The 27,690-nt window shown below is 34.1% G+C and overlaps 1 protein-coding gene across 2 annotated transcripts; it reads right to left on the bottom strand.

Moving 5' to 3' along the window:
* Positions 1-143: 143 nt before the first annotated feature.
* On the bottom strand, positions 144-26,676 carry LOC113853686 (clustered mitochondria protein). Of its 2 annotated transcripts, none has more exons than XM_027484204.1 (29): positions 26,500-26,676; positions 25,664-25,919; positions 22,486-22,547; positions 22,150-22,339; positions 21,928-22,068; positions 21,662-21,818; positions 21,378-21,571; positions 21,177-21,278; positions 17,299-17,434; positions 17,043-17,171; positions 16,312-16,696; positions 15,444-15,548; positions 15,131-15,249; positions 14,703-14,811; positions 14,521-14,619; positions 13,836-13,970; positions 13,387-13,557; positions 13,153-13,239; positions 11,544-11,678; positions 11,184-11,339; positions 7,039-7,107; positions 4,497-4,655; positions 3,948-4,004; positions 3,829-3,869; positions 3,397-3,516; positions 2,234-2,543; positions 2,051-2,158; positions 1,409-1,480; positions 144-1,088 (listed from the first exon to the last, which is right to left on the bottom strand). In XM_027484204.1, exons 2-29 carry the CDS (start codon positions 25,908-25,910, stop codon positions 606-608), a joined length of 4,278 nt encoding a protein of 1,425 aa, XP_027340005.1. In that variant the 5' UTR covers positions 25,911-25,919; positions 26,500-26,676; the 3' UTR covers positions 144-605. The 2 variants fall into 2 exon arrangements, with proteins under 2 accessions (XP_027340005.1, XP_027340006.1); XM_027484205.1 differs by having other exon boundaries at positions 25,682-25,919; positions 26,500-26,675.
* Between the last annotated feature and the right edge of the window lie 1,014 nt (positions 26,677-27,690).

The raw sequence follows: 27,690 nt of genomic DNA, 5'->3' as shown, positions 1-27,690 counted from the left end.
ATGCCCACAAGACCAAAATGAATGCCACTTTAGGCAGTTCTGTCATTATTCCTTTCCTTTGAAGTAGTAAACCTTAAAAACAATACAAGTAACAGGTGGAACTACAAAACTTAGGCACCATCCCCCTTCTGAAAATCTTATAAATTCAGCATCAAGCAATTCGCATAAAGAATTGCCACCATTTTATTAATCACAATGTCATACAGAAGTTGCAGCGAAAATTTCTATAAAGCACATTATGCATTGAATTTGCCTCAATTCAACTGGCAATTAAACTTGTTATCGTTACAAGGGTTCATGTAAAAATTTTAGTTATTACCCTATATCCCCAAACATATAATTTACTGAAAGATTATCAGTAATTGGCCAGATGAAAAAAAACAATGTACTTGTGTTACAGTCACTTGCATTCACTCTGGATGTTTAAATCTACCAATTACCAAACCTGCTGGAAAAGAGGGAGAAAGTGCCAAAAATCACTTCTAACTGCTACAACACTCTTCAAAAGCTGAGTAAAGTACCTGGAAAATCCAACCATCTCAAAGAATTTTTTATCTCAAATAAATCTACCATTGCCAATTACCAGAGCTTACAAGTTCAAAATTTCAAGCCCCAGCCTTTGGTTTTGATTTTTGTTTCTTAGAGTCCAATGATGACAACCCCTTGCCTAATCCCACTGGAGCCTGTTCTTGTGCAGGCTCTGATTGTTCTTGTGCAGGCTCTGATTGTCCTTTTTTGGCATCATTTGTATCACTTGAAGGAGTGCCATTTGGTTCCTTTGCTCCATCTGCATTCCCATTATCTACAGCATCTGGAGTCACATTTGAATTTATAATATTCAGAAGTTGGCTAAGGGGTGGCAAGGCTTGGACCGGGACACCGTGGGGACGTACTAACAAGCCCCTTGCTGCAGCCTTCTTCCTGACTTCAGCAGCTGCACGTGCAGCCCTTTCATCGATTCCCCTTCCTCTGGGGAGAGCCTCACCAATCATTGCAGCATTGAGGGATTTGTTTGCAGATGTTCCTGAGCTTCCAGGTCCACCAGCAGCTGCAGCAGCTTGGAATGCTTGTATCAAATCAGGATGTGCCTGTCATTTTATAATATCCTTTGTCAGTAGGAGTTATACTACCAGAGAAATGACAAAAAGGTCTAGAATTAGATATTCTTCAGTAAACTAACGTTGAAAAAAAGATGCAATCATAATAAGTACGTTAGGAAGCTTCAATTGTCCTATTTTTTTTTTATCTGGGGTGTTACAGAAAAAGGGGACCAGTGAAATAGTAGAGAAGTCTTGACCAAAAAATCAACGTATCCCCCTTTTTACAAGTCATTTCATTATGATCAATATCATTAGCTATAGATACTATCTGGTAATATTGCATGCTAAATCAAAGGAGTATAAGGTACCTTCAAGATATCAAAGGCTTTCTGAGCTGAAGCTGCATTCAGAGCTTGACCCTTTTGCTTTTGGGCATTCATCTGCCAAAAGCCCAAAACAAGTTGTGAAATGTTAAGTCATACAAGACTACAATGAAAGAAGATTTTACTTTCAATGTCATTTAAAATTCAAAGAAATAAATAAAAACAAAACGAAAAAGCGTCCAAAATCCAAACACCTTCATTTGCTACTATGGAAACGGAGACTATATTACTAGGTAATACAAACTGCCTGCAAATGCTAGACTCCCACAAAATTTAGCAAGGCATTCCCACAACACAACCAACCTAACCTAGAGCCCCTCTTCTTCCTCTGAATGTATTGTGCCTCCTGTCATCAACCATTGCTGATCTCAAAAATTTTAATCGCCGTTATCTACGGTCTCTCTCCTCCCTCCCTCCCTCTCATGCACACACACACACAAACCACTCCACTTTCTCTGGTGTTTGTAATCTAATTTGCTGGGTGGTTATTTCCTAATTCATCTAATTACTGTAATAGTCTCTTAAATTCTCCAAGTCTTTCTTGAGAAATACATTTGAACTGCTACCAGTAAATTGATGCCAGATCAGAATGGTGTTCCACGAGTAAAGAAGGAACTGCACAGATACCTGTAGCTCACGCATCTTAAATGTGTTCATCCAGTTCTGTGAATCCCTTGTCCTTGAATCATCTTCACCAAGTTGTTTGACAAGTATATCATATGTTTTCTTCTCATGCTATCAAACCAGAAGCCAAAATCAGTCAACCACCCTAATGTCACTACCAGAAACCAACTTTACCACCATACATACCTGGTGAGAGAGCTTGAAAGCACCCATACAATTAAATGCAATTGCAAGAGCATGATAACAAACAGCAGTTTGAATGTGTTCCTCCCCAAGAAGCCTTTCATTCTTCTTTAATGCTTCTTGCAGATAACGAAGAGCTGTGTTCATTTTTCCTATATCCTGATACATCATTGCAACATTGATAAAAGTTGCTGCAACATCAGGATGATCTGGCCCTGATGAAAGACTTAATAATAGCAAAGCACGGGACATATGACGAAGAGCAAGTTCTGTCTGGTTAAGTCCATGGTAGAACAGAGCCATATTTCCATAACTGCAACAATAATACTAACGATCACAAAATGTTCTAAATCATGCGGTCTTACATCATACACCCAATGTCTTAAAAAGACCAGTTCTTGAGCTGATTAGGAGAGGGGTTCAAGATTTTGATGTCCAACAAGGGTAGAATTTGATTTTTACACTGCATAAATATCAATATCTAATAATAATAATAATAATAATAGGGATATGCTAATATACACCCACCTTTTTATGGGAGTATGTTAATAAGTTATAACTTTGATTTTCTTAAAATACATGCAAAGGTGTAGCTTGTTAACATGCCCCTAAAAACAAATGAGCGTGTGTTTATGTGTGCTAAGTAATTATATAAGTAAATCATTGACAAAATCTGAAATATATATTTAACAAATCAACTTGCTTAATGACACATACAATAAGCCAAAACCTAATAAAAGTACGCAAAACAAAGCACAAAATAATAAAGCAACCAACAATTTAAGAAAAAAGAGTAAAAACAAAGTTAACAACATTCATTGATAAAGGATGAACTAATAAAAAAATGGCAAAATGAAGTTAAAATAGGCTCAAAACATTAAAAAAAAAAAAAAGTTCAATAATGACCAGTTTGAATCTTTCAAAAAACCAGTTGACACTGGCATTTGAACTTCCAAGTTATAGAGTAACAAAAGTCAGTCCAGTTTTCAAAACCACACATTTCAAATTATCAGTAACTTGAAATCTCAATTTTTACTTTTTTGCTCATTGTAACATTCCAATTTGGCTAGGGATATATACAACAAATACAATGATATGCATACAGGGAAAAAAACATAGAATATATAACTCCAAAGACCAAGTAAGATCAATGGAATGGGGAATACCTGTGAGCAGTGTCAGGATGATCTAGACCAAGACAACGTTCATTTATAATTAGCTCCTTATGTTGTTGCATAATAGCCCCAGCCATGTCTCCAGCATGATACAAAACCATGGCAAGATACCTGAAATTCAATAATTTAAATTGAGAGTAAATATACAACACACAAATATATCACCTATAATTTGATAAGCAGGATTTTATAACAAAAGTACACTAGAATTGGATATAAAATTTCAATTATAAAGGGCATTGGCAAATGAAAATAATGAGAAATAAATTCAATATAAATTGGTTATAACTTATAACAAAATACATCCATTATCCCGGATCTAAAACAGCCATCATGCATAATTCCAGATCATGATTAAACTATGATTGAAGTAGAAAAACTTTTAGGATCATGCCAACATGGTAGAAACAAATATTGACATACCGACAGCAATTAGCAACCTCTCGATGCATGGGACCAGTAACCTGCAGCCCATTTAAAAACAATTATTTTATGCACAAGAAACGCATCCAAGAACAATAAAACAATAGAGAAATTTATGCCTGTTGTAGAATTGAGAATGCCTCAGAAAATAAAGTGTAGGCTTCACTGAGCATGCCCTGTATCAAACAAAAATTACACATTAACACATTCTGATAGGAAAACCAATAAATAAATGCATAAACCCAAAAAAAAAAAAAAAAAAGTCTCCACAATTTATAAATTTATATCACACTACTGAACGCATTTAAAAGTCTTGCAACTTCAGGAAGATAACCCACTAGTATCAAAATGTTTGGATTTCTTAAACCTTACACTACTTCACCCAAAAAAAAATAAAAAACACATTTTGTAACTCCCAAAAAGAATACCAAGATTCCAATAGCTACATAGTTTACAACCAGAAAATAAACGTGCTGTATTGAAATTCAATCCCCTTTTATTGTTTATTACAACAACCTAACCACCCAAACCACTAACACTAACTACTAGCAGATGCCTTGTGGTTAAAATTGCATTCATTATTTCATTTTATAGTAAAATATATATATATATATATATATATATATATATATATATATATATATATATATATAAAGCATGGTAAGAACCTCAGCCAATTGAAGTTTTCCAGTTTCCACAAGTTCCTTGGCTTCTGAACAGGCAGGAACTGAATGCTTGACCACTGGACGGAGATCCAAGACATCTGATGTTTGGAATGGTGTTGCAGAACTAAGATCATATTTACGAGCTGCAATGGTTATACCAACCTGAAAAGTGAAAACCAAGTACAGTATAAGTATGGTGAAACCCATTCACACAAGTTTTAAAAGCAATAAATTTGAAGAGGTTAACGGAAAAATAGTAAAAGCATTATTCAATAGAGTTCCAACAACTATTCATAAGTATTCACAAGATCAAACAAGAAGTTTTAAAAAACATTTGTTCCCAGCAAGTGCAAACATACATGGAATAACATGAGCAAAGTCAGAAAGATTAACTTAGCTGAGGTATTGAAAATTTAGAAAAAACAATTCTAGTTTTGCAACATAAGGAAAAGATAGTGCTAACAACTGAAAACTAATTTTTACATAAGAAGGCTAATTATTACAAAGAGAGCTATACAAGCTCTACACTAATAGTTGTGGTCATCGATTGCATCATTTTGTAGTTACTCCAAAGATTCCTTCCAAATTTCTCATTGAAATTGATTGTGATGAGAACAAGGTCAATCCACCGTATTCTGATTGGGAGCAAAAAGATTTGCTACTTGCTAAATGGCTTTTGTCTTCAATTTCTACTTCTCTTCTTCTCAGTTGATTGGTTGTGTTCACTAATGGCAGATTTGGGAGCAAATTCACAACTTTCATGCACACTCTAGTGCCAAGTCAGACCAATTACATTCTGAATTTCGCACAAGTAAGAAATGGACAAGCTCCATGACTGAATTTCTTTCTTGAATCAAGTTCATAGTTGATGCATTGGTTTTGATTGATGAGTCTGTTCCTGCTGTGATTGACTTGATGTAATTCTTGAAGGACTCCTTGAGAAGTATGATCCGTTTGTAGTTGCAATTAGTAGTGCTATGCATAGGAGAAAATCAGAGCAGCTCCGTATCACAATTATGGGGCCGTCACGTCGTGGTTCAGTATAGCAGCTGTCACGCTACAATTCGCAGCCATGAAAGGGAAAAATTGTGGCTGCTATGTCAAATAGGGGCAAAAGGGCAAGTTTGCCCTTCCTATTTGAAAGTTGGAATGCTTCTCTTTCTTCACAAGTCAAGATCGAACCCTACCTCCATCTCTTGTTCTCTTGCTTCATCCTCCATCTCAGCATCACTTTTTGGTGCAAGTCACCATTTCTGGCTAAGTTCTTATCATTTTCTTCATCTCCGGCAAAATCCAACTTATTTCTAACATGAGCTTTCCGATTTTGTTCATCTCTGGTGAAACCCAAGCTATTTCCAACAAGATAAAGACACTTTCCGATCCGGTGAGATCATATTTGCATTAGAGCTTTCTATGATGACTAAGACTGACCGCTATTTAACCTATTTTTCCTTCTCTGTTTTAATTGTCTTTAGAATGGTGGTCATCCCATTATCCGCTATAGCGTTTCTGGGATTAGCCGCTATCCAGAATTGACTATGGAATCACTTCCATTTTTTTTTTTGCCCAATCTTGTTCTTAAAACCTACTTGTACCCTCTATAACTTAAAATCTTATTCATATTAGTAGATTTGCCAAAGATAATTCAGTTTATCTTCAGTTTCATCACCCAACTTATTGTTTGTTTAAATCTCAGACTTCCTCTGAAACATTCCTTCAGGTTCAGTTGGGGCTGATGAACTCTATTATTTTGATGATGTTTGACTTCCACAGAAAGCACTCAGTAGTTGTTCAGCTCACAATAATCTGCCTAATACTGCTATGTGCACTACAAATGTTCCTTCTATTGTAAGTAAATGTACAGTTACACTGTAATACCACTCCCACTTCCCCCACCTACACTATTTGACCTGTAGATTAGGTCATTCACACTCTGATGTTGTAAAACAAATACAACAACAATGTAATGATTTAGTTCCTGATAAAAATGAGATTAGTTTCTGTTCAGCTTGTTGAAAGGCTCATCACCTGTCTGCTCATTCCCCAGATGCTTGTTATACACAGCCACTTGAGCTGGTGTTCAAAGATTACGGGGACATTCCCCAGCAGCATCATTTTGTGGCTTTCTTTATTTTAAACCTTTGTGGATGCTTTTTCTCAATACACATGGATATATCCACTAAAAAAAAATAGACATGAGCACTTTCTTTCATCAACTAAAAAATATTTCATCCTGTTTCTACATATTTCTGAACATGGTATAATTCAGTGTTTTCTTTCCTCACACTCAGTCACCAAAGCAGTTCTGTTGAACGAAAACTAACTTTTACATCAGAAGGCTAATTACAAAGAGAGCTACACAAGATATGCACCAATAATATACATTATATAAAAGATCATCAAGTTAGTACTTTTGAAGAGCATTTCATGCTACTGTAACTATTAAATGATTAGAAAAGTCAGGCCACAAAAAAATCAGTAAAATTATTTACACCATAAACATTCAAATATGAATTGACTAAACTGTAAATGATCTTGTGCTTACCTTCAGACAGAGATTACGTATAACAGAAATTTTCTTAACACGTGACCTTGCATCCTCTGGCAACTCAAACTGCAACAAATTAATTTGAAGTTCAAATGTATGGCAAGATTTACAGATGAAACAAAGAAACAAAATAAATATGGACATCCAATTTCATAAATGAGAAAGGCATTGTTGTTTAGATTACTTGTATTTGAACATAAACAAAAAATGATCTAGTGAGCAAAAGAACTGCTTTGAGATAAAAGATAGTATGAGATGAGAAACTGAAAGGGGAGAAAGAGAATCACAGCGAGAGAATAAGCAGTAGACTCTGAATTGAAAAACTGAATCAACCCATTTACAGGTTTTAGTACGTGTATATGAGTGGTTGCAACAGAAACTAATTGTAACAGTAGGCTACAATGGTGCATTTTCAGATTTTACATTCATACAATTAGAGCAACTGGTACAGTGCAGTAGTGTATCCCAACCATAGTTATTGTTAGAATTAAGGAAATTTTCTTATTTCTAAGATTATCCTCTAAGTTCAGTTTCCTCATTATCTCTTAGGATTAGGTACCATATTTCTTCATCTTATCACAATTTGTGTCCCTAATTAATTAGGATTATGATTAGTTTAAACTAAGGGTAAATGCTTTAGATTTTATGAACATTCAATACATTGTGATATACCTCAGCTAATATAATTCAGTGTTTCATTCTCCTCTCCTTTTCTTCCACTACATATTGAAACCCACAATTTCAAGATGGTACACCATGATACCATCTTTCATAAGCTGTTCCCAAAACTATTTCACTGTTCAACTCCCTAAAATTCTGAGTTCAACTTTATTTTCACAATTTTTTCTTCAAATAAAGTCTATCCACATCTTTTGGCATTTTCTCTTCCTTCTACGCATTGTTCATTGTTCATTCTTGTGAGCTTAGCCCTCTTTTGGTTATGTCATGTCGTTCATTCCCGCTACCTCCTCCTCCATCATAGCCTCCACCTTGCATTTTACTGCCATGTTTCAGATAAATTTACAGCTGTTGTGTCCTTTTGACAGTCCTCAGTTGTATGCGCTTTATTCTAAAATCATGCTTCATTGGTTTCTTCTACCACCATGACATTGCAGGCATTGCCTCCACGAGATTTGAATAGTTTTTGACTACCATTGTCAATCCCAACTATCATGTTATCATTCTACCAAATCTACCTCTTCGGTTCAAATTGTGAATAGTGAGATTAGAGACCTCAATCTAGCCCCATGAATTTCCCAAATATATGAGCTTGGCCAGTGGCTACACAGCTTCCCAAATATAAGATTTGAGCAAAACATACAAGTAAATAACAAAAGTCAACGACACAAACAATATTCTACAACATCCATATTACATTCAATAAAAAGTGAGGGTGTGTGTTGCACATAGAAAAGAGCAGAGGAGTTTGAGGGTTTAGTGTTCAGAACAGCTGTGATTTGGAGTTCAAAAACAAGATAAGAGAATGGTAGGCATTATCACAAATACTGCATGAGAAGAGTGGGTGTTGGTGCCAAAAAAGAGATATGGATGGATATTGGAGGAAAAATATAGAATTTGACAGGTGGCAGTTTGTCAGGCAAGTATAGCACAGCAGACAGAAGCATGAAAAAATAAATTAAATTAGGGATTTCTAAATTTTGAAATGGGAGAACAAAATCTCATCTTTGCCCCTAAACCTCCCCCAAAACAAAATGTTGTTGTTTTGAGGCAAAGATTTTTTCCTCTGAAAAGCATTACTCTAGACAGCTACAACCACTATTTTGGCCACAATTGCCTGCTATAACAGTTATTCAGAAGCACACCACTATTTAAACTTTGTAGCAGGCCATGGCCACTTTGCACCACTATAGTGTGAACTATTGATATATGTGATCCTACCAAATAATCACACCTCTCATTCAACTAAAAACTGTTACACGAGGCTCCTACCTGTGAGATCCCCAATTCTAACCGTTATATTATCAAATATATATACACACACACACACATAATAAAATATACTTAATGAACAAACAATCATATTAGAAGAGTAACCACATCATAATCTCGTGCACAAATCAAGTGTGATGCTCTGTGCTTCTCTTCTGTCTTCATAAGTTGAGATGGAACCCTACCTCCATCTCCCGTTCTCTTGCTTCATCCTCCATCTTCAATGTCACTTTTTGATGTAAGTCACCATTTCTAGCCACATTCCGATCTTCTTCATCTCCAGCGAACCCAACTTATTTTTGTCCTGACCAGAGACATTTTTTGGTGGTCTTCTTCATCTCCGGTGAAACTCAAGCTATTTCTAATGAGATTTAGACATTTTCCAGCAAGCCATCTGTGTCACAGCTTTTTCCAACTGACCATAGTATCCAATAGCGCACAATAGCAGCAGAGCGCAGCGGAACGGCCTTCGGCCACCATATAGCTTTTGCTATTGCAGTCATCATGGCTGTCTATGCAGCCTTTCTCGGTGCAATAGTGCCACCATAGGGAAAGATACCAACTTTCCTTTTCTACCCTCAAATCAAAGAAATTTTAGGGTTTTTAAGGGTAAAAAAGGCCTAATCTTTTAAAAACAAAAGGATTTTTCCTTTTTGACCTTATGATAACATAGTCTTGAGGTTGCTTTAATGGTAAAATAGTCTTTTCAGCTTTCAAATCTAACCTCACTTTTCCCCACATTATTCTTCTTCCTTTCTCTCTTCGACACCCCTTGATTGTTGTTCAGCTCTGTAGCTGGAGACATGATGAAACCCATCCTTTTCTCCACTTTTTTCTTCTCCCCTTGTTTGTTCGATGCTCCCTCCTCTCATCTCTGTCTTTGTTCTACTTTGCAACAATCTCCAATCCAGCAGTCACTCATCTTTGATGACTTCTCTGGAAAAATTCACTTCCTCTATTCTATGATTCTACAGTCCTGCCTTTGCTATGTTCTCTCGAAAAATCCACTTTCTTTCTTCTGTCTTTTGTTGATAATTATTAATGTTATTTATGCATAACTTTTTAGCATTATATACATAATTATTTGCATATATATTTTATATCCATATAAAAAACTTTAAAATAGCGGTTATCCAGCTATAGCATTTTGAAGAATGTTTGCTTTGCGCCCCTACCCGAGATTAACAACTATGTGACTGACCACTCTTTGATATATTTTCCTTCACTATTTTGATTGTCTTCAGAATAGCAATCATCCGCTATCCGCTATGCTGCTACATAGTTTTTTGGGTCGATTCCTTCACATTGTTATCCCGGATTGACTACTATGTTTTGCAGAACTTTGTACTTTGGATAATTATTTACTTTCTGCCACGATCATAACTTTATTTCTAGAAATTTTAAATACCCCTATTTTGGATATGCTATGATTAATAATGTGATTACAGGTATTATGATATATGTGCGACTCTTGGTTTGTGCACAAAGTTATGACATGGTTACATTTCTAATATGATTGCTTGTTCATTTAAGTATATTTTTTTATGTATATATGTATATATATTTGATAAAATAATAGGGTCAGAATAAGGGGTCTCACACCACCTATTGCAAAGGACAGAGCTAAATCTTTAATTAGGGTGGCCATGGTTTTAAATTATGGACGTATTGCTAATCAATATTGTAGTTGTAATATTAAGATTTTGGAGGTTTCAGCATCCGCAATTGCAGCCACATCAATCATATTTACCAGAAATTTTTTGTTCAGGATTTGGAACTCTGTAACTTCAACCACAATTTAAAACTTTGGGGTGGCTAAAGCGAAGACCACTGTTGATTAAAAAAGTTAAGTAAAAAGAATTCTTTCTGACAAAAGAAATGACATGTAAAATGTAGAAAATCAAATAATTTGGCACTTTAAATAACACATAACACTGCCCTTGTGGGATCTGAGTAGGGTAAACTGTAAATGCAAACAAAGATTGTTTTCACTTGTCAGGATTTGAACATTGTGACCTCTAGGTCGCAATGCAGTAGTCTTATTGTTGCACCAACTCTAGCCCTCATTCAAATCAAAGCAGTTAAAGTAGCAAAATATGCATACCTTCTATTTTAAACGGATAGCAAAACAATAATTTATCAGTTAATGTCCCAGTTAATATTATATCTTCAGGATAGGCAAGAGCTGATACCTTATATTTAACCATTGCAAATTCTTGAATGTCTGACCAAAGTGCTTCTGAGCTGATACTCATATACGAAGGTTGCATCTTTCGCAAAGATGCTCTCCCTTTCCATCGTGCTTGCCCTTTGGAATGTTTTCCTGGGGACTGATGCCTTGCATGTTCCTGTAAGTTATAGACCCTTGATTACTGACTAATTAACTGAAACTTAAAAGCGTACAAATTAGACAGGAAAACAAAGTGGATTGTGCAGCCTAAAGAGCAAAGGTAAAGTTCACAGATTGATTGAAGGGATCCTAACACAAAAGAACTACCAAATTAGGGAATATAAGTTTCAGTTATCTCAAAAGTCAAACATAAAGGTCATGCCTTTTTAGGAGTTTTGGACTGTGTGCTATTAGCAGTTACTTTTCCACCAGGAGCTTGACAACTTCCAAATAGACAGTTCAAGAAATGAGATACTGCCGGTGCAAGATCATGATCCTCTGTCTCTCTCAGTAACTCCTGCAAATGGTACATGATTAGGGGGAAAAAAGAAAGCCATTGAATATCAGATACACGATCTTAAATATCATGTGTTTTCGGTGCAAGTGAATGAAGAAGAAAGTTGTTTTCAGATTATGATGTATACTCTGAACGATCCATCATGTCAACATCAAGGTATATCATGTTTCTTATGAGTAATATCTTATGCCAACTAAGCAAAATAATAACTTATCAGTTAAAATATGGACAGATGTGAAAAGTCAGTCAGGGCAAAAGATACAATATAGAACTAGATAAATTTGACATCAAGTAAAAAATTACTAACATCTCCTGATCCCAAAAAAGACATTTTGGCATAATAGTTTGGAGCTTCTACCAAGGATGAGAAAACTAAAATATCAAAAGTCACAAGTTATAAACCAGGTTATCAAATCAAGATTGATATCACAAAAGGCTATTTCCAAATAATGAATTGTAAGATTCATGACCAATAATTAAAAAGCATAAGATATATTTTTCACATAATAGGATACTACAAACATCTAGATGTTAGCATTTTTAAATGAAATAACCCATCATACAGCTAATAAATTGTAATCTCAACAGATCAAGATTCAAGTCAAAATAGTCAAAAAGACAAATCTAATTTTAAGGACTGTGGAAGTTACTGCACCATATTCATCCCTCCTAAAACCATAAAGTAAACCCAATACATCACTATTCCCAGACATAGCAGACCGTGGCAAAAAGTTTGGATTTCATAACAAACCAAAAGCTAAGGTATTTTCCTTGCACTATGTCTAAAACTTGCCAAAAAGAAAATCTTTTTAAAAATATATTTTTTCTAGGGTTCAGCTTATTTAATAGCATAATAAAGTTTTGACCCTTTTCTTCAATTTTCACAAGAAAAAAGCTTGCTAAAAGAAAAGCCAGGAAATAAGTTTTATAAAAAACATTTTTGTTAACCTCACCCCTTAATAGGGCTATGTTTAAGCAGCCAAAAAAGTAGTAAACTTTTATTGAGAAATTATTTATTTATTACACTTTTGTATCTTCAATGTAATAAAAGTTTACTACTTTTAAATGCATTATAAAAATTGGTGCCAAGATCCAAGCCAAGAAGAAGGGAAAAAACCCAGCTTGCACTACCATCTGCATCACATGTGACATGCAATTCTGGCATGATTCAGGTGCATTTGTGCCCCAAAATCATTCATACTGTAATTGTATCAAAAAGCTTGCTGAATCAGATCAAATTGCATGAATTAAATCAAGATTCATGCATCTCTGACTGCTAATATACTAATGCATCTCTGGACATAAATGTGGATACATTGGATACCTCCCCTCCTACATTTGAAGGGATCAGACAGCTAATCTTCCAGCATGAATCACTAGATTAAAGATCATTTTAAGATTTTAGAAACTAAATAGTTTGGAAAGGGGATGGGCAGGGGTGATGAAATTCCTTACATAGGATAGATTTTATCACCTTGATAATATGCTTAGCAGATCTGACAACAATCTCATTATTACAAAGATCCCACAGATGAGGTAGATGTTTAGTCCCTCCAGCCACCTTCATAGAAATGTGAGCATTACAATACAAGAATCATTGAAAGACAAATATATAAGCAAACCACAACATAAAATGGCACATCATTCACTTGACCAGCTCCTAAAAGAAATAACTACAGCAGCATTGACCAAAATACACAGTGCTTACTTTGCCAATATAGCGAACATTAATTCCATGAGCATGGAGTGCTTCAGTTAATGTCTGGCCATCCATAGGTGAAACTTCAAGTGTACATAGATCTTGTATAAACTTCGGAAGTACAACATCAACAAGATATTGACTAACTTTTCTAACATTATCTTCATCAGCTGCTATTTCCTGGTGAATATGATAAAAAAACAGCAACGTAAGAAGATTGTGAGTGCTGAGAGGCAACATGATGTTTTCAAGCAGAAAATGAACACATACACGCCACAGGGAAATAAATGCACATACACAATGTTAAGAGGCTATTTCCTGGTAAATATGACAAAAAAAAGCAATGTAAACACATACATGCCACAAGGAAATAAATGCACGTACACAATGTTACATAGATGAAGAGAGAAAGGAAAGGTTCGTAGTTAGAAGTAAGGCAAAAGAAGATTAAAAAAAACCTCTGAACTCCCAGCAAGTTTGAATTCAGTGAAGACATTAGGATTAAAAACAATATCCTCACTATGATCAGAGACTTCAGCAGCTGCAGAAACCAGTTCTTTGACATTCTCAGTTTTTTTTTCCTGTGTTGAATCCTGCAGAAAGCAAATAAAGGACACAGCCACTGGCCTTAAACTAGTAATCAGTCAAATACAGGAAGCAAAATACTTATACCAGCATTGTTTCTAGTTGTTCAACCAGACAACTAATCAAGCATAATAAATAATCAAAAGGATTGCAGACAAGAATTCTCAGAAGCCTTTGCTTTTTCATTCCAGCAAGAATCCTTTATGTTAGAAATAAGTCCATTTGGTTGGTCAACTGGACACACTAAGTTCACACAACCTAGAAAAACAGTGTATGACATCATACAGTAACATTCAAACAAAAGCTTGAGCAATGAAGTGACTGTAGTACTAGATGAAGTTCAAACAGGAAGTTTCTTCTCAGAATAGAATTGAAGATGATAGTACAAGTCATAATCCAAATCCATGGAAGATCCATTAAAACGTTTATACCAGACTTACATAGAAAAGCAAAGTCAATATTTTTTCAGTATGCAAAAAGCACTGGATTAAGAAAATTGATTCAGAAAAACATAAATTAGCCAAGCACATGCACATGTTGCACTGCTCTAACATTTACCTGTTTGTCAGCATCAGCAGCATTTTGGGAACCAGTGGCAATGTTGTCTGCCCCTTGGGAATTTGTCTCCTGAGATTTCAAAGTTTCCGATGCTTGAGCCTGTTTCGACAAAGAGCCAGCTGCGTAAAACTGAATACATGAAGAAATTTTCAATTATTTTAACATCAAAATGGAGTACTTACTTGACAAAAGGCCGTAATTAATTCTGGTCTCAAGATACAAAATCGAGAACCAGGTCCAGTATAATTGGCATCACGAGGAGTCACCCTCAATAAATCAAGAAGATAATGCCTGATTTGGTTACAAAAAAGTGTAAAGCATCAGTGCATAGCAGTAGCAAAACAGACAGATTAAAAAGAAAAAATTGCTATTTGTAATGATCAAAACTAGGAACATTTCAAAAGATATCTTTAGCTAACTTTAAATCTACTAGAGTTCAATAACATACAACAAACAGCCAGAATGGAAATAAAATGAATCAAACATATTACTATATTAGTAAATATTAGTAATGTTAAAGAAATATTGCCCCTTTCTTATTAGGAAATCTGCAGAGAGGTCACCAACAAAGCACACAGACTATAAAAATGACAAACTCAAAAATAACTACCGGTCATCACCACCAACAATGCCCTTGCATTCCACTGGCGCAGCTAATTTGAACACATTACCAGATCCATCAAGGACTAAATGTTCCTTCAAATGAAGGCGTTTGGCAGCCTCTGACACCTAATAACATAAAAACCCAATAAGATAAAACAATTCAAAAGGATAAACAAAGCAATAGTTACAATTTATGTATATAATGCAATTTAAAACATTTCTTTACCTAAAAAGCCCAACAAACAAATTGTCTTACAATTAACAATCATCCGCAGTAAGCATTCAGTAAAATTAAACTAAACTTCAGCACCTTTCCTTACCTTAGAATGAAAATCTTCATTCCAGCAAATTTTCTTTCCATTGTCAACAGAGCCATACAAGAGAGAGTCTGACTTGTCCCCTTGAAGAATGCCTGGCAAAACACTCTGCAGCATAATATATAATTTGAAATTTAAACAATTTAATTTGAGAAAAAGAATTCATGGGGTTTCAAATTAAAAGAAATTAAATATAAAATTTGACATAAGTGAGGTGAAATATTTCAATAAGCTTCAATGCTTCATAATGAATCTATAATTAATAGCGACCAAATTGGGACATCGTAAACATTTATCCTTTGCTGGTACCAACATTGATACAATATAAAAGGGGCACTTTAAAAAAGATATCTAAATGAACATAAAATAATCAGTTCATATAATAATAGAGAAAATAAAAATATTATAAAATATATGGTCATCTTATAAACTATCTGTTGAACTTGGGCTTTAAGTCTACCTCAACCCCAAAAGCTAGCTCATAAGATGAAGATTGTTTTAGCCTTTATAAGCTCTTATTTAGCCATACCAATAGTCAATATGGGACTTCAACACCAACAAATAACAATAGAAACGACTTGTCGTGTTTAACAGCCTTTTGACACACAACATATTCTAATTCCCTATCTCACCATTTTGAAATTCTTTTGACAAGTTATAATCCATTAAGTTGCATTTCAAAATATTTTCAAAACAAAATTTCCAAAAAGAAAAAGGAAGGGTAAAAACACCAAATAGCCATAGCTGTGCTTCTTAGGAAAACTATCACTAGTGATGGATTGATTTTATAAACTCAAATCCTATTACTGACCACACTTTCATGAGAAAACAGAATGTTGGGAATAGGTGAATATGAGCTTTCACTACACACCTGAGCTACCACTCTATGACCCCTATAGTCAATTATAGCCATAGCAAGATTATAAAGTCCAGGGACATCAGCTTCTTGGTAAGCCTTTGTTCCCTTCAAATCATTGTTTGCAGAAGCATATGTGGCTTGCTCATTCTCAGCCAGCTGAGATTCAGGAGAAACATCTTGAGTGATTTCTTCACCATTAAGATCTTCTCTTGAACCATCATCTTTCCCCCCATTGGAAACCTGACTTTGTCCATGAAGAGGAATGGGAGCTTTATTAGAAGAACTTTGCAAAGTTCCGGTGCTCCATGTTTTTGAATTAGCATCTACATGTTTCTTTGACAGCTTCTCATAGTCAGCATCAATAGCAAAACTAAAGAATATATTGTTGTGCACATACCTATCACCAAAATTACATTGATGAGCCAAATAGCATCCCAAATAAAAAGGAAAACTCATGGATAAAGGATCAATACCACAGATAACACAAAACCTATGAGCTATGAACAACATGAACAAGATTAAAAAACAATAGGTAATATTACATCATACACTATACATGGGACAGCCATATCATTAAGACATGAACATGCTCTTCACGAGGAAAATATACGGGCCAAGTAATGAGTATCTTCATTTCCTACCTCCACACCCCGAAGAGGAAAAATGTAACATGCAACTCCCACTAAATAACACTTTTCAACATTTTAAAATAACAAAATATCATCAGTTAAAGTCCCACTAACATGTGAAAGCATTCAGGATCAGTAGGGTTTATTGGAGGAATACAGCCACTGATCACTCCAATAGCACCATTAATGGCTGCATCAACAAAGTCTGATGTCACTTTATAAAGTGCCCTATCCCGCAAAATCCTGCAGCAATGAACAAATCACCCCAGAAATATAGATAATCAATGACACTGAATCACTACCAACAAACAAACAAAAGAACAGGAGAACATCCAAAGCCATCTATTTCTGAATGAGAAAATAAAGGTACCTCTCCTGTGGAGTTGTATGAGGAAATTCTCTACAAGACTGCAGCTCCTCATTCCAGTCTCTTTGCATGCCAATTGGCTCATTGCCATAAAGAAGAGTTAAGGCATTCTCAGCCCTAGCTGCATCACGCCTGTGGTCTGACAACACATGAAACCACATTACAAAATACACCAAGCAAGCCTGAGATTCACATTCAAGGAACCTGATTACAAGGCTCTCCAATAATTTCATGCCATTGTGAAGTTGATTTCCAAATCATACAGTAATTTGATATCAAAAACCAAGTCTTCAGAGACTATTTCTCAAGATGTACTTGATTATATCTAAAAAAGGATCATTCAGAAGTGTATCTTTAAAGCCTTTTGCCCAAAAATAATGAATCGATTTGGTGAAACAATTCAGGTGTTCATAGTGCTAATGATCAAGACTATAGTTCTACACCATTTAATATATTTATGGCATGAAATGGCATGATACATCAGTCAAGTTGCCCACATACACCACAAAATGACGTGGCTGAATAAAAGCATCATCATCTTGTAGACATTGCTAGAACACTACTGATAAATGATAGCACTGTTGAGAAATAACTTAGGTGGCAAAGTTGTTTCTTACAACTTAACAGAGATAGTTCACTCTGGACTAATGAAATATACAAGGAGATTGCTAATTACAAAGTTTGGGACTGTGATAATTGTTCACTCTGGACCAAGTTATATTGATAAAGTTCTGGGCACTAACCAATTACCATGACATATCTTGCATCATCCTCATCCAACTCAATAGAAAAGCTCAATAATGACAATTATGATTCTTGGAGTACTCCTATAAAGTACTATCTACTTGAGCAAGAATTGTGGGGTGTTATTAGTGGTGCAAACCTCACCAATTAATGAGGAGAAAAAGAAGTGAAAAATTAAAATAAGAAAGGCTATGGCTGTGCTGTATGTCATGATGGAGGATGAGTTCTTGGAAAAAATTAACTTGAATACACCAAAGGAGACTTGAAATATCTTTGCAACATTATTTGCAAGGAAAATTTAAGCAAAACAACAACTAATGGAAAACGAACTAATGTTTGCTAAACAAGCAGACATAATGGTGAGCCAAAATTTCATCAAAGTAAATTCATTAGCAATGAAATCACAAAATTGGACAAGGAAAGCACAACCAATGATGCAAGAAAAACTTATTATTCATTGATAAAATCCCAAATATCAGGTGATAATTACAGCTATTACCAATTTTGACGAAGTTAGAAAACATCTTAGCCAAAAAGAGTTATTATTCATTGATAAAATCCCAAATATCATGTGATAATTACAGCTATTCGAATTGGGCTAATAACCAACTTTGACAAAGTTAGAAACAAATGTCTAAAGTTTCAATAAATGAGGAAGATAAAGTTCTCATTGCCAAAAGAGAATGATGAGAATATTGAAGACAACTAAGTATGACTACGAAGGTGAAAACTTGAATAGAAGAGAACAAGGTTGGCAGAGGAGTTGACCTGGGAAAGGTCCACAACAAGAAAGAGCTAGACAACTCCAATAAGTAGAAGATAAAAAGGAAGTAGTGCTCTGTAATTAATATAGATTCTTATATACAAGTATAAATTCAGACCTTTAGGTCAAATGCAATTCACAGAAAAGTTTCAAATATTAGATTTCCATATGGTATCAATTTTGGTTCTGCTCTAAGTTTTTCTTCAATTGCTACAGTTAACTGCAATAGTGTCCAACCCGAACTTTGCCACTGTCGACTTTGCTGACAATATGAGGCTGTGACCAGGAGTGCCTCCTGCTGGTGACCACCACTGACCAAGCGCCACTGCACACACTACCTCCATTATTAGCATGTGCGCATCTCATGCACTGCTCCTATTCGCACACGTTTGACATTTTCTAACGCTAATCTTGCTCATTTGACACTGTACTATTGGTTAGCCACTGTATTCTTCTATAAATACCATTCTGTACTTTATCATTCTTTGACAAATAATACAATTTTCAGTTTTCAGTTTCTTACTCAACTTTCTATTTCTCTCTCTCGATACAATAGAATTCTACAAAAAGCACATGCTGCAAGAGTTAAAATTTAGTGAGTTTGGTCCAATGGAACTTGCATGTGATAACCAGTCAGCCTTGTATCTCTCTTCCAATCCAATCTTCCATGAAAAACTAAGCATATGGAAGTTGATTGCCATTTTATCAGAGAAAAGATTCTTTCAAGAATAATCAAGACTTCCGTTGCGGGTTCCACGAATCAGCTAACAAACATGTTGACTGAATCTTTACACAAGCCACAGATACAGATAGCATACATCTGTAGCAAACTGAATGCAATATATAATTCCAACTTGAAGGCGAGTATTGGTTATATTAGTTGTCACATTATTAGTTAGTTAGTAACTGCTAGAATTGTAACTAGGTTGTTATTTTATTTGATTCAAGTTATTATCTTTTAAAACTCATTTTGGTCAACATGATAGAATAGAAAAGGATAGGATAGGAAAGTAAGATTTAAGGATAAAATATGATAATTGATAAGAGTAGGATAGACTCTTTCTCCTATCCAATATTTTATGCACATTAGAATAATCAAGCAAATAATATTATGTCGATCCATTCAACATTTGAAATAAACAAAAACTAATAAAACAAAAATAAATTATATTGAAATGAAAAAATATCCTTTTATAAAAAAAAATAATAATAATTTTATACATTTACTTTAATTTTATGACTTTTCAATAGAAATGCATTTACAGAAAAAAATATATAAAATCAGTAAAAGCTACAAATTATTTTTGTGTACAAATAATATTGAAAATTTGAGATTAAATAACAATAGTGTTCTTAAAAAAATTGTAACAAATTATAAGTAAAACAAAAACAAATTCTAAAATATTTAAAATTATAATCTATTAAATGAGAAAAATATGTTTTATAAACAATGTATTTTCAAAAATATTTTTATGAAATATAAAATTTTTCATAAAATATTAAAGAAGGTTTGAGGTATGAGTAAAAAAGAAAAGAAAAAACTTATTGTATCTTGATGATTCCTCACACACCACCTCTGTTAGAATAAGAATTTGTACAATCAGGATATAAATATAATAGCATAACTCGATGCAATGATAACCCATCATATCCTGCTAGTTCAACAAACACTAGAAATAAAATAAGATAAGATAAATTATCCTATCCTATCCTCGTATCTAAAAACCAAATAAGCGCTTCCTATTTCAATACCAAACTTTTAGGGATTATTGTTTCTGTTTAGTGTATGTATTTAGTTGTAATCCTTTAGAATTACACTGAAATAAACATAATTCCAGCTCAATTTGAACTAATAAATTCATTCCTCGTCTTGTCTATTCTTGCATGTCCACTCATTCATGAATCATAACAGTTTCATCTCTCCAACACTCATCTTAAGCTCTTGTTAGCATTAATGATATCACATTAACTCAAACCAACCTGAATCATCATCAACACTAAATTTTCAGATCTGTAGTGCGTTACAGTGTAGGACCCTTTACAAAAGCTACGAAAGCTTCAACAATTGATCCATCTAATATTCTGTCTTCACTAATTGTTTTTGCAAAATAGTTCTTGAAAGTTGAAATTTATTCATAAAGCAAATATAGCTGAAAAGTCACTTGCTTCTTATGAAGTAAATTATAACAAGAATCCATGAAAACTACCTAGTCAACTAGACCACAATGTAGATGTTAAATAAGAAATGAAAAATATATCAACTATCACTAAATGAAGAGCAGCACTATCATCCAAATTGAGAAGCAAGAATCACTACAATATAAAGAATTGGAAAGAAATCCTGATGAAACAAAATGATAGAGGTTAAGCTCACCAGGAACTGGGTATAACCCAAGCCATGAATTAGGCGGCAACAAAGACTGCACATTTTCAAAAGGATGAGCTGCAGCTCTACCCTCCAATATTTCACGAAATGCTTCAAAATTGGATGAAAGATAATAAATTTAGGATGTCAGAGAAAAATTTTGAGAAATTTAAGTTCTATACAGTGAGTGCTTTAATTACACTTTACTACCTTTCTTGAACTTGGGGCTAATTTTCTGTAAGAGAGCAACAAGTGTTGTTGCTTCAAAAGTAGCTTTACTTGGCCTTGGATCAAGACAGTTTGCCGAGCTTGAGTTGACGTAAAACAATTTTGTGCTTCCCGTAATACAAAATTTATTGCCCTCAAGAGTTACCACATCCAAATAAATCAAATCCCCAAGAAGCCTGCAGACAACAGAATAGCCCTGTTAAATGTATATAAATTAAATAAAGCAATGAAATTACATTAACTGAAGAGGATGCTTCTCAAGTTACCTTCTATAGCTTGGAGGAGGATTGAAGGATGAAAAAACTATGCTCTCTACACATTTAATATCCTTCAATGGGGACGATAACAAATTACCTAATGAACCAGAGATGTCCTCCATATAACCAAGCCCATCAAGCTCAGGAACCTCAGGTTTCAAGGTATCTGATATTTCAGGAAATGCAGAAGCAGAGTATTAACTAGATATTTTAGAAACAAAGAACAAAATAAATTATTGCAAAATCCAACAAAGGGAAAGAGAACTATCATATACCTCCTGAATTTGCAGCTTTATTTTGTGCAATTTCATTCTGTAGGGCAAGTGATGTTGATAGTGAAGCATGGAGGTTTGAAAGGGAAAGCAACTCCCTTGTACGGTGAACATGAGCCCTTATAGATCGATCATCATAAAAAGCTGCAAAGAGGATTTATCATGTTATAATCCACAATTGTCTAATCATCGAATTACTGCTAGAGCAAAAGTTCATTAACATACAAGGCACCATTTCCAAGGAACAGCCACCAGTAGTAATATCAGCTACTTCAGAGATTTCATTATAGTCTTCCAGGTGATGAGTGGATCCATCCTTCGTGTGCAGCAGCAAGTCATAGCAAGTAATAAAACATGTCTCAGGAGCATCAAGAAGGAACTGTCTTATATCCATGACAGAGTCTCCAGGGTTCAACTGTGAATCAATTAAACAACTTAGAAGAAAAGATTGGGAATAGTTAGATCGCAGACAAGATCATCATGAACCAACCACTTGATTCCTTGGTTCCTATCATTGTGAAACAGTAACAACCAAAAGTTTCACAAATGAAGTTAACTCACCTGAAGCTCGAGCTTCTCCCCCGTTTGTGTTTTAACTGAAACAGGGTAAAGTTGAAGATCACCTGCACAATCAAGTAGGGAAATATTAGTTATGAAATGAAGCTGAAGTTCTATCATATTCATTACCATAACTAATGAAATAAAATTTGACTAAATCACTACTTTTTATACAAGACTAAATAACCATAATTGGACCACAAACTATCAACATCATGCATAGTACTAAACATGAGAAAACTTGCACAATCACCTAATGACTGGTAATATAAAGGATTGCATACGTATGGCAAAGCCAGTCTTGTGTAGCAAAAACATAGGAAGAAAATTTGAAAAAAACCACATAGTTGATAACCCAGGTAATTTTAAGTTTTAAACCATATGAAGAGAGAGTGATGGAAAAGAACAAAAGAGTACAAGAAATACTAGATCAAGAATAACTAAACTATGAGCAAGTCAAAAGAACAAAAGCGTGCAGGAAATACTAGATCAAGATTAACTCAACTATGAGCAAGTCAATAAAAAATAAGACATTTAGAAGTAGTTGTTTGAAACAAAAACAATGCACAATGTCCCTTGAACAAGAATAGAGATACTGGAAAACAAAAGAAGACTAGTACACAGCCAGCCACTGCAAGCAATGCACTCTCAAACTGGGTTTTAGTGAGATTAAAACAGGAAGTTTGGTTCCCCATAGGACGGGCCATTACAGTCACTGTTTCATCCTGCTATGTAGCCCACTATTATAGTGGTCCACTACAAAAATTCAAGAGCAGTTCCTAGCCTTTCCGTTCTGGTATGCCTCTATCACCAACCATGATTTAAAATTGATAGAAATGAATATATCATCTATAATTATACAGTTACTAATTTATTTATTTACTCTTACAATTAAAAAAAAATCAGTATGTGCTTAAAATTGCTGATATTTTAAATTTCCATAGACTCAATTACACAAGAATTGGTACAGTTTGACTGTTGAATTCAGAATAATAAGTTTTATGGTAGGGAATATTATCCACTGGTGATATGGCTGCTGTTCAGATACTGATAGTGATAGGACTCAAGGACAAGTGATTTCTAATCCTAAAACCGATATTGTTGTACATAATGTTCCAACAACTAAAGCTAAACCTTGGATAGTTTATTCTAGAAAAATGAAGCAGCCCAATTAGGAATTAGCTGTTATTTTCTGTTACATGTTTTGTTACTTTCTGTTAGTTATCCAAATTGTATATAACTGAAGGGACTGAGTAAGGTAGGTAGTTTTTGCGGAAGTTAACCAGAACTTGTGGCAGAGGGATAGCCTCTGAGGAGTTAAACTCCGGGGTACTCATTGTACACAAACTTACAAATTCTTTCATTCTTTAATAAAGGATTTCAGTGTGTCTTCTTCTTTTCTGTAATCGTAACAGATAGCATAAATTATTTTCAGCAGTCAAATTTAGAGAAAAAGGTGGAAATAATATTGTTGAAAATTTAATTACAGTATGACAAGTTTGGTAACTGTCACAAAATTATGAGGGGGATTCATGTCATTAAGTTTTCAATTCAGTTTATGTCCAATGCACGGCAGCTTCTACACCAAAGCATGAATCAGTAATAAGTTTCCAAATCAATAAACACCCAAACAAGCCCAAAGGGGTAGCTAATCTACTTTGGGCAATGACATCACAATTCAATTTTGAGAGTTGGGACTCCAACAAACACTTAAATGACAGTTGCAAAGTGTGATTGTAATTGATAGTAATTGTGACTCTACAAAGACCAAAATTGCAGGCAAATGAATTGATGCTGCAAAAACTGCAGTCACAATGTTGTTGGCCACAAATGCTATTGAGGACCACAATTTATAATCATTCTCAGAGATGCACTTAAATATAATCATATGAAATTCTAATTCCTTACATATATTATTTTAAAAAAAATTAACATTAGCGTCCTTGTACCTTAGGCTTCATTTGGATATATATCTATGAACAGAAGGGCTTTCAAAATTGATATAGCTTGTACCAGTATCTGCAAGCAGCTTCGGCCTTAGGTTTTGTAAATTTAATGTCATAATTTTCATTAAGCCACGCTTGAGTAGTTAATTTATATGGAAAAACAATGCAAAAATTAGTCAATATTTTACAGATTTCTCTCTCTGATTTTCCAGCATTTCCATACAAAGGTACATGCTTTTAGCAACTAGCAAGTCTTGCAATAAGTGGTTAAAACCCTGTACAACATTACGGGAGGCTTTCCCCTTCAGCTACCTTACTACAAAAATGCCAATGCTAATGTGTAAGCAACAATGATACAATGATATTAAACATGAACCGGTCTTTGACTCAGTCAAGGTATTGAGTTACTGGATCACTGGTACAACCAGTGAAGTCACTAATTAATATATAACATGTCAAAATAATAAATTAGTATTTTAGTTTTTCTGAATATATTAATTACAAAATACCTGAAAAATGTCTTTTCTATTTAGGAAGGCACATTTATTAAAGTTTATCTTTTAGTGCATATTAAAAGCTTGTGAAGCGAATAGGTGGAATGCAGCATACGTTTTGCTTCTCTCTTCAATATATATTATATAAAAATATATTAAGAGGCAAGTACTGTCAGAAATAATAGCTTTTTAACATAATATATATGAAGAGAAGAGTGTTTCAACTTCAAAGTATGCTTTACTCATTTTCACTAACTTTTACATTCACCCCTTTCTCACTTCTGTGTTTTGTCTTTCTTGTCTCGCTTCTTCTGCAAGTTTCTTTCAACTACAATGAATAACAAAAGCAAGAGGCCCAACAGATGAGCTCCTCTGGAGATAAACAAGCAAGGAGTGATGATGACTTTAACAAGCTTTGCATTAGACTTCAGCAATGGGCTAAGCAAACAGTATCAAGAAACATGTGTAGCCTAACCTGATCTAGCTTAATTGCAGCATGGGTACTGATCTAAGTTGGGAATAAAGCAAATTTAAAGTGGTTCGCTGGTTTTCTTCTGACTCAACCGTTTCACCAGTTTTTAACAGTACCGGTCGAGTCATACCAACTCATAGACATGTCTGATCTAAGGTGTTGATTGGACTGATAACATGGCCCATTTACCAGTCCACCGAACCGACGGAGCTGGTTCGAGCTCTATAACACTGTTAAGCAGAATTTTACATGAAAGAAATCAAAAGTACTTCTCTGACACAGTTCACCTTGTTTTTGTTGGCTCCCTTCAGTGGCTGTTTCATTCTCCTTCACCTCCGGATTGGCACTCATTGAATCACTAGCAGCTACAACTTCAGTTGCATCAGTTTTCCCAGATGCTAAAGTGCCTTCCACATTATCCTTTGCAGGAACATCAGAATGGACTGAGGGGTCCGAAGAAGCAGATAAATTATGTGACCCTTTTCTGTTCCTCCCCTTGTTCGATTTTCCAGCCATTTTCACCTTCTAATATCCAAATAACCAACTCAACATATTACAAAAGAAACAGTAATAAAGGGCATACAGAAAAGAGGACGTTATATATATCAAAACATGCAAACAATCACAACCCATCTCACAAAATCACTACTGATCTAACTCAAAAGCACGTAAGCCACCATAAGCATTTAAACTCAACAATGACACAGACAAAGATACATAGTAAAACATGCAACTAAAACCAACATCTATCAAACAATTCAAGAAAGAGCCAACAGAAATTCCATGTTAAGCTTAAAGCCTCAAAAACTAAAGAAAAGTTAAACTATAGTAAGGGTAGAAAATTTGGAACGTCTCAACATATCATGTTACTTCCACTCCTGACTGCTGATTCCCACAAAACCCGCGCGAAGAAATCCGAATAAATATGAAATATAAAATAATAATAGTATTATTATCAACAACAACATTCAGTAGCTGCTTAATTTAGACACAACCCACATGGCTAAATCATCAAACATAAACGCAAGTTTAAAAATTTAGACATTTAAAGGTTCCATTTGTTGCAAAGGAGTGATGAAAAGTAGTGCACGAGAATCTCAGTTACCAGCAAAATAGGTCTTGAAGCAATCGAAGGTGAATATAGATTAGACAATAAAAAGAAAAAGCAAATAAATAGGTAAAGGGGTTTTAGAAGGTTTTGAAAAAAGGAGGCTTTGAGGTTTGAGAAAGAAAGAGAAGCGCAGGAAGTAGTGGCTGAGGCGGCTTCTGTCTTATGAGAGAGAAACTAAGGAAACGGAGTGTGTAATAATTTGGAACTAATGGGCTTGGGCCCTTTTCTTCGTTCCCTTCATTTTCTTTTCCTTTTCTTCAGGTTCTTTTATCTGTATTTTCGTTCTAAAATGATATGTTAACTAATAATAAATGTATGTCACATTTTTATTAGAATTATTAACTCAAATTGTAACCGTAACTTTATATTGTACAAACATAATTAGATAGAAATATCTAAAACAATTTACGCCACAGAGATAAATTAAAATTTAATAAGTAATAAATTATAATTTTTATATATTCTTTTATGGACCTTATATGGTCATTTAAATTTTATTGATATTAATCTTTTATTCTTATTGACCGCGTTTGTTGGCTTTTTTATTTAAATATTGTAAAATTAAAAATGATTCTTTAAATTATGAGTTTTTTAAAATTATATTTTGTGTTATTTGGTTAACGTAGCATACTATTTTGCTAAAATAGTTGGCAAAAATATTAATTTAAAAAAAAATAAAAATTTTGTCATCTAAAATATGAAATAACCAAATCATGACACTTATAAGTATTTAGATAATTTTACAATATTCATAACAAAATTAAGAAATAGTTTTGTCATAAAAAGTGAGAAACTCGTAGATGGTGATATGTATCACGATTTTAATGAATTTCATTATATAAAGTGAGAAACTCTTAAATTGTGACACATGTTGCAATTTTAGTGAATTTTACCATAAAAATTACACAACTTACAAAAAGTTGACAAATGTCACGATTTTGACTAATTACGTGAATTAAATATAAATTTTTTTAATTTACTATAAAATTATAATCACATTATAATTAAATAAAATTTTAACAAAATTAACTAATATTATATCTAAAAATATTTTTTTTATTTACAAACAACTTTAAATTACATCTTAATTAAAAAAATTAAAATCACTAACATAATTAAGCATAATAATTTTTATTATTAGATATCAATTATAATTACATTGAACTTAAAAAAAATTACTAACAT

Source organism: Abrus precatorius, unplaced genomic scaffold, assembly GCF_003935025.1.
Source record: "Abrus precatorius isolate BTA unplaced genomic scaffold, Abrus_2018 Scaffold11, whole genome shotgun sequence".
Taxonomy (NCBI): Eukaryota; Viridiplantae; Streptophyta; class Magnoliopsida; order Fabales; family Fabaceae; genus Abrus; species Abrus precatorius.
Note: the sequence above shows the minus strand (reverse complement) of the source record. Positions and strands in the feature narration are given on the sequence as shown.

Coding starts and splice junctions, on each gene's coding strand:
- LOC113853686 (XM_027484204.1), bottom strand. CDS start 25,910: ATGGCTGGAAAATCGAACAAGGGGAGGAACAGAAAAGGGTCACATAAT. Junction 22,340..22,485: donor GGGAGAAGCTCGAGCTTCAG/GTGAGTTAACTT, acceptor ATTGATTCACAG/TTGAACCCTGGAGACTCTGT. Junction 13,240..13,386: donor ATGTTCGCTATATTGGCAAA/GTAAGCACTGTG, acceptor ATTTCTATGAAG/GTGGCTGGAGGGACTAAACA.